This window comes from Haemorhous mexicanus, chromosome 7, assembly GCF_027477595.1.
Source record: "Haemorhous mexicanus isolate bHaeMex1 chromosome 7, bHaeMex1.pri, whole genome shotgun sequence".
In the NCBI taxonomy this organism is placed as follows: domain Eukaryota; kingdom Metazoa; phylum Chordata; class Aves; order Passeriformes; family Fringillidae; genus Haemorhous; species Haemorhous mexicanus.
Genome location: NC_082347.1, coordinates 21,392,877 through 21,405,420, shown reverse-complemented (window position 1 = coordinate 21,405,420; position 12,544 = coordinate 21,392,877). Strand labels below are relative to the sequence as shown.

The 12,544-nt window shown below is 38.7% G+C and overlaps 1 protein-coding gene across 6 annotated transcripts in view; it reads left to right on the top strand.

Moving 5' to 3' along the window:
* Window positions 1-12,544, top strand: part of KAT6B (lysine acetyltransferase 6B) — a 106,678-nt gene that overhangs the window by 72,471 nt on the left and 21,663 nt on the right. For all 6 annotated transcript variants that reach the window (XM_059851331.1, XM_059851328.1, XM_059851333.1 and 3 more), the window contains exon 12: window positions 1,659-1,752. In XM_059851331.1, coding sequence (XP_059707314.1) covers window positions 1,659-1,752 — 94 coding nt within the window. The remainder of the gene's footprint in view (window positions 1-1,658; window positions 1,753-12,544) is intronic.

The following is a 12,544-nucleotide window of genomic DNA, read 5'->3' as shown; positions in this document are numbered from 1 at the left end:
CTACCCCACTGCCTCCTCTTCCTCACCTTTCCCTTCTGAAGGGTTTATAGCCATCCATTGCAGCACTCCAGTTATGTGAGTGATCCCACCATGGCTCTGTGATGGCAGCTGTGTCACAGTTTTCCTGCTGCACAGTGGCTGCCTTTTCCTCCTGTTTGTTGACCATGCTGTGTGCGTTGGTGTAGGTGCACTTGAGTTGGGCAGTTCTGTCCTGCTGCCTTCTTGGGGGAAGCAGCTCTAATTCCTGTGTGACCATTCTCAGGCACTTCATGGTTTCTAGCACATCAGTAACCCATGTACCCTTGCTGCCACAGGGATCTCCATGTCCTGCCTTTATTGAGGTGGCTGAGGTGAGTTGTTAGCACACCTTCCCTCAAACAACAGATACATTTTCTACTTCCACTTCACCCCTGTTGCTTTTGGCCAGTCCGTGTTGATCACAATGTGATCTGATGATCACAAATATTATCACCACCAAAACTAAGGGAAAAATCTTCATCTCAAATTATTGCATGTCATCCATGTCTTCTCCCCTCCTTTTTTTTTTAAAGAACATGTGTGTGTACTCCTGCTGGGAAAAATGCTCTGGCTTTTCTTACCTAATTATAGATGTTTTGCCAGGATGTGGTCTTCCTACTAGCAGTAGTCTTGAGAGTTTGGGAGCATGTACAGAGAAAATATTTAACTATATTGTAGAATCTAAGCAACCTTGTGAAATCTGGCTTGGGTATCTGATGGAGTGTTTGGGAATGGATGTACTGGCATGTGATCCTGTCATTTCATCACTGCTCTAGTGTCATCCTGTGTGGAGGCTGAAATGATACAGCTATAATGTCTTAAACTATATGCGTGCTTACCACACCTCCTTGTCATTTATTCTGACCTGGATATTTCTCATTGCTTTGGTCTCCCTCAAAACTGCCTGGTGTTGATTCTGGGGTAACAAAACTCTTCCTTCTTATCAATAAACTGGAAAGAACCTATAAACTTCTGTAGCTTCCTAATCTTAGCTTCTTCTGTCTTAAACAATCAGTGTACTGTTTGTCTCCATTGCCTGTATATGACTTCATTCTGTCTGAAAGTTTTGTTTCTGAGCATTCTGCCTTGATTTGTGTTCTGATGATAAGCATCTAGCTTTGCAAAACTTAATGTGCTTCAAATATGACTTCTTAGTTCTGCACATATAGGGTTCCTCCCCTGAACCCTGGCCACATATTCAGAGAGAAGACCAAAAAACAAAAAAAAGTGAAAACCTGCAGGCACTTAGTGTAGCAGTTATAGAAAATACAATTTCACCATGTGTAGGGATATTATATTCCACTTCCATATCCTTGAGAGAATGGTCAGTGAAGCAAGAAAATATTTCCCTCTTCTTACTGTCTTTCTCCTTTACAGCATTTAAACTTTATTATGCTGTTCAGACAATGTGTTTAATTTTTAAGATGCCAAGTGGTTAACTAATTAAAAAAGTATTCTGAAGGGTATGTTTGATACTTCTTTCTTAAAATTAGACATTAACATGGAATTATTTGACTTTGGTACTGAACCCATGCATCTGTTCACCTTATTGGGATATTTTACAAGGACAGTAGCAGGTGCAGGCAATTGCCCACTTCAGCAGTGCTTTGACATACTTGATCTGTTTCTCCTTCCCACAGGAAAAGCTTTGCCAGCAGAAGTACAATGTCTCCTGCATAATGATCATGCCCCAATACCAAAGGCAAGGATTTGGAAGGTTTCTCATTGATTTCAGTAAGTGAAGTGTTTTATTTACACTTGTGATCCAAGGAGCTGATGGCTGTTATATAAAAGTGTAACATATGAAACTTTATTTAATTCACTCTGTTGTTTTTATCAATAGATAATGGGATTTGTGTTTATATTTACATAGGATAGAAAAGCTCCCTGAAGTGAAAAACTTAGTGCTGCTCTGTTATTGTACTCGAGGAAATTGAGAATGGATCTCTCGGCAGTAATATTAGCTCACAAAGCTATTACCCTGAATGAATTGTCTAAATTACTTTCCATTTTGCTTTGCTCATTAGTATGAGAAGAGGCAATTATTTGTGATTATAGCTAAGAAGGTGTTAGTCTGAGGCATTCTCTCCATTTTAATATTTCTAGCTTGTATCTTTTTTTAGCCAAAAAAAAAAAAAGCTTTAATTGAAGAATTTCCCCATGGAAGAAAAGTATTTTGGCTTTTGTGTTCATCACTTTCTTAGTGAAAATTGTTAGCAGAAAGGGTGTAGGTGTTAGTGTCTGTACCCATACTTGCTGCCTTATTTTGCTGAGCTGTCTGACCTGTTAGAAAGCTTCAGGCACACTGGTTTAAATTTAGATTTGTTACTCCCCAAACCTTTTTGTACAAGGGAACTCCGAACAAAATTATCTAAGAAAACTTCTCAGTTGAGTGTCCTCATTACTCCTGAATCCATCTTTCTACTGTAATTTAGAGGGAGGATGATAAGGACTTAGTGTATATTGTACGTGATTTCTTTTCACTATTATGTTTTATAAGGCACTGTAGAATTACATGGGGGTAGAGATAGTTCAGATAATAGGATTCCTGCCCTGAAGGTGTATGCAAGAACATTAAAATGCAAATAATAATACATTGCAGTGTAACAGCAGGACAAAGACAATCATTTGTAGCTGCAGAGTTTTCAAGTTCTGTTCTTAGTGTTGTACCCAGCATGACTGTGCTAGAGTGTATAAAGATACTTAATATGTCCCGTCATTGCATGGCTTTATAAACAGCCTTCACTGTACCCCTGTGAGTTAGGTAAAAATGGTTCTGGACCACTTAATCCACCGCTGAAATGTAGCTGTCACTGGAGTGGAACACAGCAGCTGTTCCATTGTGCGCCTTCTGCAACCTCTTAGCAAAGGCTGTGAGAAGTACCACGGATTGCTGGATCTGTAGAGACAGCTTTAAGCTTACTTAGGTAGAAATTGGCCCTGTTTTAGGATCGGAACCCTTTCTTTTTTGCAAAAGGAGATGAGGAGCTCTTAAGTGGGCACTGGTGAGTGCTTCCAGGCTTTTCCTTTGTTTCTTACTCTGTGGTGTCTCTCTCCCCCTCTCAAAAAAAAAACTGATGGCACAGCCATGAAACCCATGGATTCCACAGAAGGTCAGGGTATGAGTATGCAGTGTCTCTCTGGATGTGTGCTCTACCACTGTGCCTTGTGCTGCTCAGTCTGGGAAAATCAATAGGGTGTTCTGGCCTTCTTGTCCTTCTGGAAAGATCTGGAAGTACATGAGGTTGTTTGAATCATTAGGTTTTATGTGATAACTTGCTTGGAGCTTACCTGGTGCTATTCTTAGACCCCCTTCTTTGCAGACACATTCAGATCACAGGTGTGGGCCGCAGCTGTACCGACTGGGCACAGCCCAGAGACACCTTTAGTTTCTGCTGTGGCTACCAGACTGCCCACTTCAGTAGCACACAGGCAGTCCTTCAGTACTTCACCTTTGTTTTCTGGACACAGGTTCCCTTAACTACCTGGGAATCAAGCTAGTTCATTTGCCAGCAGAATGAGGAACCAAGACATGACTGAGAAAGTCTGTCTCTGTACTGTAAGTGCAAACTACCTAAAAGGTAGTGAGGGAGCTCCTTGTGGCTGTTTTTCCTTAGGTGTAGAAGGGAAGGGAAAACTTTCAAGGCTAGTTTTCCTTCGATGTATTTGTATCTTTTTTCAGGAGGGAGGCTGTATGCCGTGGAATGGGGCATAGCTTCATCTGAATTAGTGACCCCAAAACCTTTTTTACAGGAAAACCCTTCAGAATGAATTATTTACTGTGTTTCTTGTAATTTGTTGTGTTTCTGCCTTTGGACTAACTCCCCTCTTCTTTGTGCTTTACTCTTTCTGTTCACTTGTGGTCTCCTGAGTATAAGTTGCTCTAATTGGTGTGAGAAGATCCAGTATAAACCCCTCCAGTTATTATTCTAAACTTGAACAGACCAAGTTTATCATAAAGCATTCTTTGCCAGTGACATTATCTAGACTGTCATGTTCTCATAAAGTCATAGCAAGATAAATTTTATGCTCTGAATGTTAAGTCTTCATTTGTTATATGGGTAATGCTTGCAAACTGCTCAGATTTTGAAATCTGTGAAGCAGTCACTGGTAGTTGTCTTTTTTTATAACAGTAACCAGAACAGTGTTTAGACTATAATAATAAAAACGTAACTGAGCAAGTAATTTTCAGAAAATGATAGTTACAAACCACAGAAGGGAAGATTTTAAAATTGTGTGCAAGCAGTTGACTGCTCACATTATTTTGTATGTATCTAGACACTTGATAGGCTGGAAAGAACACAGCCTTTAAGCCACTACACAACTTGTGCTTTGTCAGCAGTCTGCTGAAAATGTAGTTTGTGGTAAAAATTTGCTTCTTTTTTTTTTGGTAAGTGAAATGCATTTGTTTGTTCAGATTGTGATGCGTTCTTTTGTCTCAAACTAATTTAATTTTCACAGATGAGTCTTTTATGGTCATTCTGTAACTAGCAAGGGAAAATAAATTCTTTCATTTTGCTAAAGGAAAAATAGGTATTTGTCTTCTGACCACTGATTTTTAGTTTTTTTCACCTTAACATTTTCCTAACTACATTTAAACTTACCTGTATTTCAAATTCAAACTGGTAATAGCAGTATTTCTTACTGTGTAGACACCAATATAAAGGTCTATCAGCCTGTCTCTTCAGGAATCTATAATCTCACCTATGGGAGAGAAGAGTTTTTAAAAGAGGAAATTAACTCTTGTCAGAAGCAGGTGTGCTGTAAAATGCCTGAGTTTGCTACTCTGATTGCCTTCAGTAGTAATGTAATTTCTAGTTTTCTGTATGTCATTCCTCATTTAAATAGAAGTGTTGTTAAAATGAAAAAATATGCTCTGTAACTGTGGTTTTTAAAGCCTGGTAAGATTTTTATTATTATTATTATTAATTGTGGAGAAGTTAGAGATTTTGACTGTGATAGAAACTTGTTGGGCTGTTTAGAAATTGAGAAGAGTTTAGTTATAAATATTTTATTAAATGGTTAAACTATTGATTTGTAAAATTGAAGACTTGATACTGCTTCATTTTGTTTAATTCACTCTAAGACAATCAGCTTTACCTGTTCTATTTTCTTGAAGCATGTTATACTGAAGACAAAATGGTTTACATGAAGTCTGCACTTTGTTTACACTAATTATGCTTTATTAAATACTATTTTGTAAGAGTTGGTTGAATTTTCACATAGGGATAGGGAATCTGATTTTCACTTGGAGTGTAGCTAACATAAAAAGCATTTCCTGAAAATGAATAAGGGTCTTAATTTGCTTGTTACATTTATACCTTCCTGCCTTTTACAGGACTGAAAGCTCCTGCCAAACTTCTTGGGTTTGGGCTGTTTGTCTTGTTTCCATTTCTTTGTTGTTCTTGTATTCTGTGGGATTTACAGGATTGTGATTACAGGGTTTTTTCTGAGGGAGAATAATTGACTTCTGCATCCATCTTCTATATTTGCTGTAAATAAAGATTTTGGGCAAGTAGACTCCAGCTGAAGTTGCTCTAGAAACCAAGCAGAAAGCAGGCTTTAGTGCCTAAGAGCCTGTGGTGGGTTTGTTGCAGCTCAGGTCCCTTGCAGTGCTGCACAGCTATGGTTCCTGTCCCAAGGATTGCTCCCGTGTGCTTGCATTTGGGTGAGCCTTTGGCTGGCCCTGCCAGCTCAGCCTGTATTGCTGCTCTGGTAGGGACAGTGCAAGCCCTGAAGCCACAGTGTTGGAGCTTCTCTCTGTGCAGATCCAGTTCTTTTATAAACTTTAGCAGCTTTTCTATGTAAGACATTTTTCTTTGCTTTCCTGATTTGAGCTCTTGCAAAGCCTGGAATCTTCATATGCTTTCTATTTCTATTCATTAAACTGCAGTGCCAGAACATATTAGTATTTCTTTATTTGGCATATCTAATACAGAGTTCATTATTACTAGAATGCAATACAGCAGTATTTCGTATTTGTTTTCTGTAAGTTTAAAGTTGTCTTTTGATTCATACTTCTTCACAAAGCTCATCTTGTCACAGTCTCACATTTCTGCATACTGGATTGCAAATTCCATGCTGGAGGCCTAGCCAGCAGCTGGAAGAAAAGAAATGCATGTGACTGTTAGGATAAACCTTTCCAACTGTGCTGGCTAGGATGTTGACAGTTCATTTGCATTATAGTAACAACTGGGCTTAATGCTGAGGAGCAAAGTCCTTGGTAGCCTTTTGTTACTTATCTTGAGGCTGTTTCTGGTCTAACTGATTGTAGCAGTTTCTTCTTCCCCTTCAGAATTCCCTGTTTTTATTTGGTTTATCTGTTCTGTGTGAAATTATTATTCTTGCTCAAGAGATGAAACATGTTTAGGGATGCTGGGATTCTGTTTGGGCTAAATACATTCTTTGTTTTGTGGGGTTTTGGGGTCTCTTTTGGTTCCTTTGTCCGTGTGGGGAAGTCAGTGCTAACTTTTTAAACTTTCCTATCACTTATTGCATGCAACTTGAAAAGGCTGGAATTTTTTTTTTCCCCTTAGCTTGACTTAACCCCTGATTCATCTTTAGGATTTAGGATGTGTAGCTCAGATTTTTTTTGTAAGAAAACCATAATCTTAAAGGGAAAGGCAATTCAAGTCTGACAGTGGAAGAAACAAATAGAATTTATATTACCTGAGAACTTTTATTGTGGTGTAGGAAAATCGGCTCTGTTAAGTGTTTTTTTGCTCACTTCCCCAAATCTGGTACGTTTCTTGGTCAAGTGTTGGTGTTTGTTTATTGTTCTTTCCAAACAGGTGAGTAAATCTTCAAGTCCTGATGTGCAGAAGCAGCAGGGCAGCAGCAGTAATAGCACTGCAACAGGCTAAGGTATAGCACAGGGAGGGCAAGTTTCCAAAGGATGAGAGGAACAAAAAAATTTGCTCTACGAGTAAGGGAAAACTGTTAATGAAAAATTATTTCTTTCCTCCTAAGTGAGTAAGTTTTTCATGAGTAAGTATCAGAGCCAGTGATAAAGGAGGTCAGTACCATAAGTGATGTTTTATAATTGGTAACCACTCTTTTGCTTGGTTAGTGGCAGCAATCATAAGGCTACATTGCTTCTTAATAGTGTTTATTTGTGGTTCACAGCTTTGAAGAACTTGACTGAAGATCTGGAACTAAAGCTTGTTTCTTTGCTCTCAGTTCTAATCCTGTCCTCTTGACTACAAATACCTACGATCTCATGTTCACATTTAGGGGCTTATGAGCACAAAAGCCCAGAAATATTTTGGGCTGAAAGTGTGTGGGGAGTTAGTACAGATGTCTTCAAAAGTGTTTGTTATACATGATCCTGTATGCACTTTCCTTGAGAAGTGAGGGATGGTGATGAGGCACTGAATAGGCAAAAAAAAAAAAAAAAAAAAAGATGCATAGCTTTGTAAAGTGCATTCTTGAATTCCTTCCAGTCTGCACTTGTTTCAGAAGATCTGCACCTCTCTGTGGAAGTGTGGAAGATGTTCACTGCTCAGTGCCCAGTCATGCAGAAGTGGTAAGCATTGTGTATTGAGCCCAGAGAACTGCTGTAGGCAGAGAAGCTTTCTGTCCCACAAGTGTCTACAGGTAACATAAACCTCTAGTGATGAGAATGGGGGCAGTGAGTTTATTTCTTCTGGCCAGCAGTTTTGAGATACTTTTGAAACCAGCTGAAAAAACTGCATTCCCTGAAACCTAGGTTAGTCTTCAGGCACAGCTTAAGAAGACTGAAAAGGATAAGATTTTCTTTTGGTGGTTAATGCAGTTTTGTTCTTCCATCAAGTTTGTCAAAGAGCTGGTGTAACCTTTAAAATCAATGTTTCTGTCAAAGGAAAAGATTTGGCTTTCTGCTAAGCTTGGAGATGAGCATACGGCTCAAAAATAAACCCCTTATTTTTTAATATGCTCAATTCAAACAGCATTTACACCTCTAGGATCAACCAACTTCCTTGTGGCTCCTGTAATTGAAAAGCTCTTTCTTCTGATACAGACAAAAGGTTATTTTTGATTAAAAGCAACAATTCCTTTTAGACAATTTTGGGCCTAGTTTTCTCACTCGTACACATTCCTGTGTCTTGGCTTTTTGCAGTATTTTCAGAAGGAATCAGTCTAGATTTCCATGGCTAGTTGGACAATAATCTCTTCTTCTAGTTTCATCTTCCAGAGTGGCTTTGTGATGTTATCATGTGTCAAGAAGGTTTGAAAATGTTGTCTGTGCCAAAAGATCTATTTTATAACTCACTTATCTGTGGTTCTCACTGTAGTGTTTCCAGGCTTTCTGCTTTAACAGCAAATTAGGCTGCTACTTTGTGGAAACCTGAAAAGCAGTGATTTTTTTGTGAAGCACCATGTTTGTGCAGCCATCCAAAAAAAATCTAATTGAGCAAAACTTTAAACTATTAATGGACTAACATGTGGCCTCTCATTTAGGGCAACATATTGCTGGTAAGATACTAGCATTTGGGAAAATGTCAACCCTGTTTGGAAGATGAATAACTTTTATTATTATAAGTGGTGGAACAGAGTAAAAATGCTGTCTCAGGTTTTTACAGGGCCTCTGAAAAACTAGTATATCAGTAAAGGAAGAGCCTCAGAAGAGGTGAAAGGCTTTCTTGATTGAAGTGTTTTCATTTATTGGGAGGAAGCTGGAACGAGGTAAATAAGCAAAAGCCATTACTGTACAGAAATGGTGTGATTTCTTCTTTAAAGTATACTTGAAAATGGAAACAATGGCACACTATGAACAGAAAAGTGCTGTGAGGGCAAAAGAGGGTAGAAGTCATGCAAATGTGTTCTTAATTATGATGAATTCACACCATTTTTGTGTTGTGTAGCCTTACTTGGTGGTAAGTACATGTGTAGACTTCTCTTAAAGTACGATGTTAAAGAGGCTTTTGAACTATTCAGATGGAAAGAGGACATAGATCCTGAACTGAGAAAATTTAAGTTCTTCTAATAATTAATGAATTGACTTCTGGAAAACAAAACAATTTTTTAAAAAAATATAAAGGTGGATGATATAATGAAACAAATGTGTTAGGAGAGATCAGAGGAAGTGTGTTCATGTGTGGTATTTAGGTTCTGGTATGCTTCTGGAAGTGCTGAGAGCCACTGTCTGATACCTGTCTGCAGTTTAGAGCTAGGCTTGAGCTGCAGGAGGCTGTAAGTGGTTGGATCCACTTGTGTGGGGTGTGTTTATATAACAGTGATAGTCTTAATCTCTTTGTGAGAAATAATTTGTTGGCCAGAAAGTAATATTTTAGTAAATGTGCTTTAAGACAATCATGGAATTTTTTTTAATGTCTAACTACTTTAATCAAAAATGAAGCAGAAAGAGCATTTGCAAAGTTAGATTGTCTGTGAAATTATGAGCACATTCAGTAAACACCTCTTGCACTGTTATTTTCCAGAATCTGATGTTAAGATGTTCTACAGTTTGCCCTAACAAATATTGAAATATGACAGAAATACAGTCTAGGAATAAACACACTTTTTTAAAGGGTTGTTCACAGCCATACTTTGCTGTGGTCTGTAAACAGATTTTAGGTGGGGATGAAGTGGGACCATGGGGTTTTTTTTAAGATAAAATTTACTTTAAGAGCATTTCCTTTTTCACATTGCAATTCTGAAAGTACTCTTTTGTTGCTGCTGGGGCTGTGGCAAACAGTGGAAGGTGAAAATGCAAGACCAAGGGTGGAGAGGAGCAGTTTGGTTTTTTAATGGGCTTTTTGGAAAGGTGTATTCTCAAACTAAACTTTTGAAGAGTTAAGGAGCTGTGTAAAACAGGCCTCTTTATTTTGTTAAATGTGGTGGCCCAGCTGAATCATTCTGTGCTGTGGGGTTTTCTGTGCTTGACTGACTGACTTGTGTACCCCAGTACAGAACACTGCATCAGTCTCCTCATTGTTTTGTGGTGATGTTTACAGATGCACTGTGTCCAGATGAAAGGTTGAATTACTTTTATTCTTCTTTTTTTTTTTTTTTTCCCCTCTCTCTTTAGGAATGAATTTCAAGTGTCTGTGGTAGCTGTAAATCTATGAGGGAGCCTGACTGCTGCTGCTTATTTTCTGTACTTTTCTTGGTGATTGATTATGTTGCTGACCCCAAGGCTTGAGTTTGGCCTCTCCTAAATAACTAATAAGGAGCATTCTGTCAAGCTGAGATTTAGATGAGGGGGGAATGAAGATGGATTTTGAATCAAGCTTAGTTGACTTAAGATTATTCCAAGAAAATCAGCCTCTAGGGATTTCTTGGCATCACTTTTATATAGCTTTAAGACACTGTACATTTATCAGAATTGCAAAAGAAAGCAGACATGTCACTTCAGATACAGAAGCTAAGGCTGTTTTAACTGAAGAGCATCTTTATTCCAGATAACATTGAAAACAGTGAAAAGGCAAGGCTAAACATGGTAAGAATGATAGTAAGTATTTTTTGGACAAAGCTGTATTTATAGGGCATTAGTGAACATGGAAAGCCATCTGCTGAGTACTGGTGGCTGAAAACAGATTTTAACTAAGTAATGCATCTTTAATTATTAAAATTTTTACAGAGGGTAAGGGAGCCTGGGGGGGAAAACACATAATGTCTGAATTGGTAGGGTTCAGGTTAGAAAAGCCAGAGCCCTGATAAAGTTAAATCTGCCTAGGGACATTGAGGGAAACAAGAAAAATCTATAGATACATTGGTGATAGGAGGAAGAATAGGGAAACTGTGAGCCCTGTCTGAAAGGAAAGGGGGACCTGGTTACTGAGTATATGAAGGAGGCTTAGGTGCTCCATGACTTGTTCTTCAGCAGTGATTGCTCCAGGCCCATGGCCCAGGCAGTAGAAGGCAAAGGCCTGTCACAGCCGTTGTTAAGGCACAGAGAGAGACTTGTGGCTTCCTTAATGTTGGTCTTGTTTCCAGTGCCAGCATTTCTATCAGTCAGCTCTACCTCCTTTTAAAGACATTTTGGTTTTCCCTTGTTTACTGCTGTTTTGTGTGACAGTAGATACTTAGCAGATTACTGTATCTTGGGCTTAGCTTTTTGAAGTGTGCTGTAATAGGTACATTTGTGTTCAATGCTTGGTAGGTAATGTGCCCTTTCTTATGCAATTTCTGTATATGTTGACTAACCAGATATTACCATCAAATTCAATAATAATCTTCTTCACCTGTTAGGGGTTTTTTTCTTCCAAGTCTTATTTGGTTAATTCCCTGTTACACAGCATGCTTTAGCAGAGCAAATGAACAGCAGTGACATTGTGCTGCTTGTGTCAGACAAATACAGCTTGCATCTTTTGTATCTTATGTGTGTCATGACCACTGACCTGAGCAAACTCTGTACTTGCAGTGATTTCTTAGATGTGTCTTTTGACTTCTCAGTGTTCAGCTCCCTGTTTCACTTTTGTTCATGTTGTTTAGTGCTGCTAGGCTGTCATTTGTAGGTATGAATAAAATAATGATAGGAAAAGCTCTTGGGCTCTGGAACTTTATCTACTCTAAAACTGCTAAAACCGTCCCTGATACAGTTTTTGTCCAGGGCATCTGTCACTTTCCAAGTGTGATAACAATCTTCCTGAGCCGTGAGTCTGGGAGGATTATGTTAACAGCCAGGTTAACACCCCAGCTGAGAGTCAGAGCTTAATGGTATGGATGCCATCTGTCTGTTCTGCTTGGCCTCAGTGCCATATAAAGATTCTGAGAATATTCAGTGTACTTGTTATAATAGGCAAAACCTCCTGGTCCATCTTCCTGTCCTGTCAGTTTGGTCTTGTAGAGTACATAGAGCCTGTAAGAAGGCAAGCAGGTGATGTCTAATGTGCACAGGAGATATATTTACAACCCAGTATTCATGTGCTGTCAGCATTAAACAGCAGAAGGTAAAGGCAGTTCCTGAAGGGAGTTCATTCAACAGTTACAGTTGTATAAACAATCTCCCTCTCGGTGTCATTTATTGAATAGTTTTTAAAATGTAGATTTAAATAACTTAAGATATTGCTTATAAAACCAGGAACAATATGGAGTTGTTAATGATCTTCTAAGCCACTTAACCTACTGACAGATTTATTCATTCAATTGGTATTCAAGACGGATGCCCTCTGCACATACAAGTCTTGCTTTTAAGGGTACTTCAGTTCTCTTTCTCTTATGCTTTCACTCTGCTTGTAAGTAGTCCACTTCATACACAGAACCTCCACTCAAGGGGGTTACTGGCAACTGGCACAGGTAAAATAAGTGTTAGCAAATTAATTTACTCAAAGGATGCCTTTTGTAGGTCTGACTGTAATGCAGTCATCTTTACCTTTCCTTTTATTCATGAAGGGCATTTGTTTAGCCCTAACCTCTTCTGTGAAGCTTTCTATAAAGGAGCTAAAGGTTTTTGGGCCTCCTGTGTTGGGTTTACTTGAGGATGTGGAGAGGAATGAGAGCTGGCATTATTTCTTGTAACAATAATGAGAGAATCTTTGGCTTACTCTGTTCATCATGAAGAAAGCTTTACTCTGACAAAGAAAAGAGAATGTAGCAGGTTGTT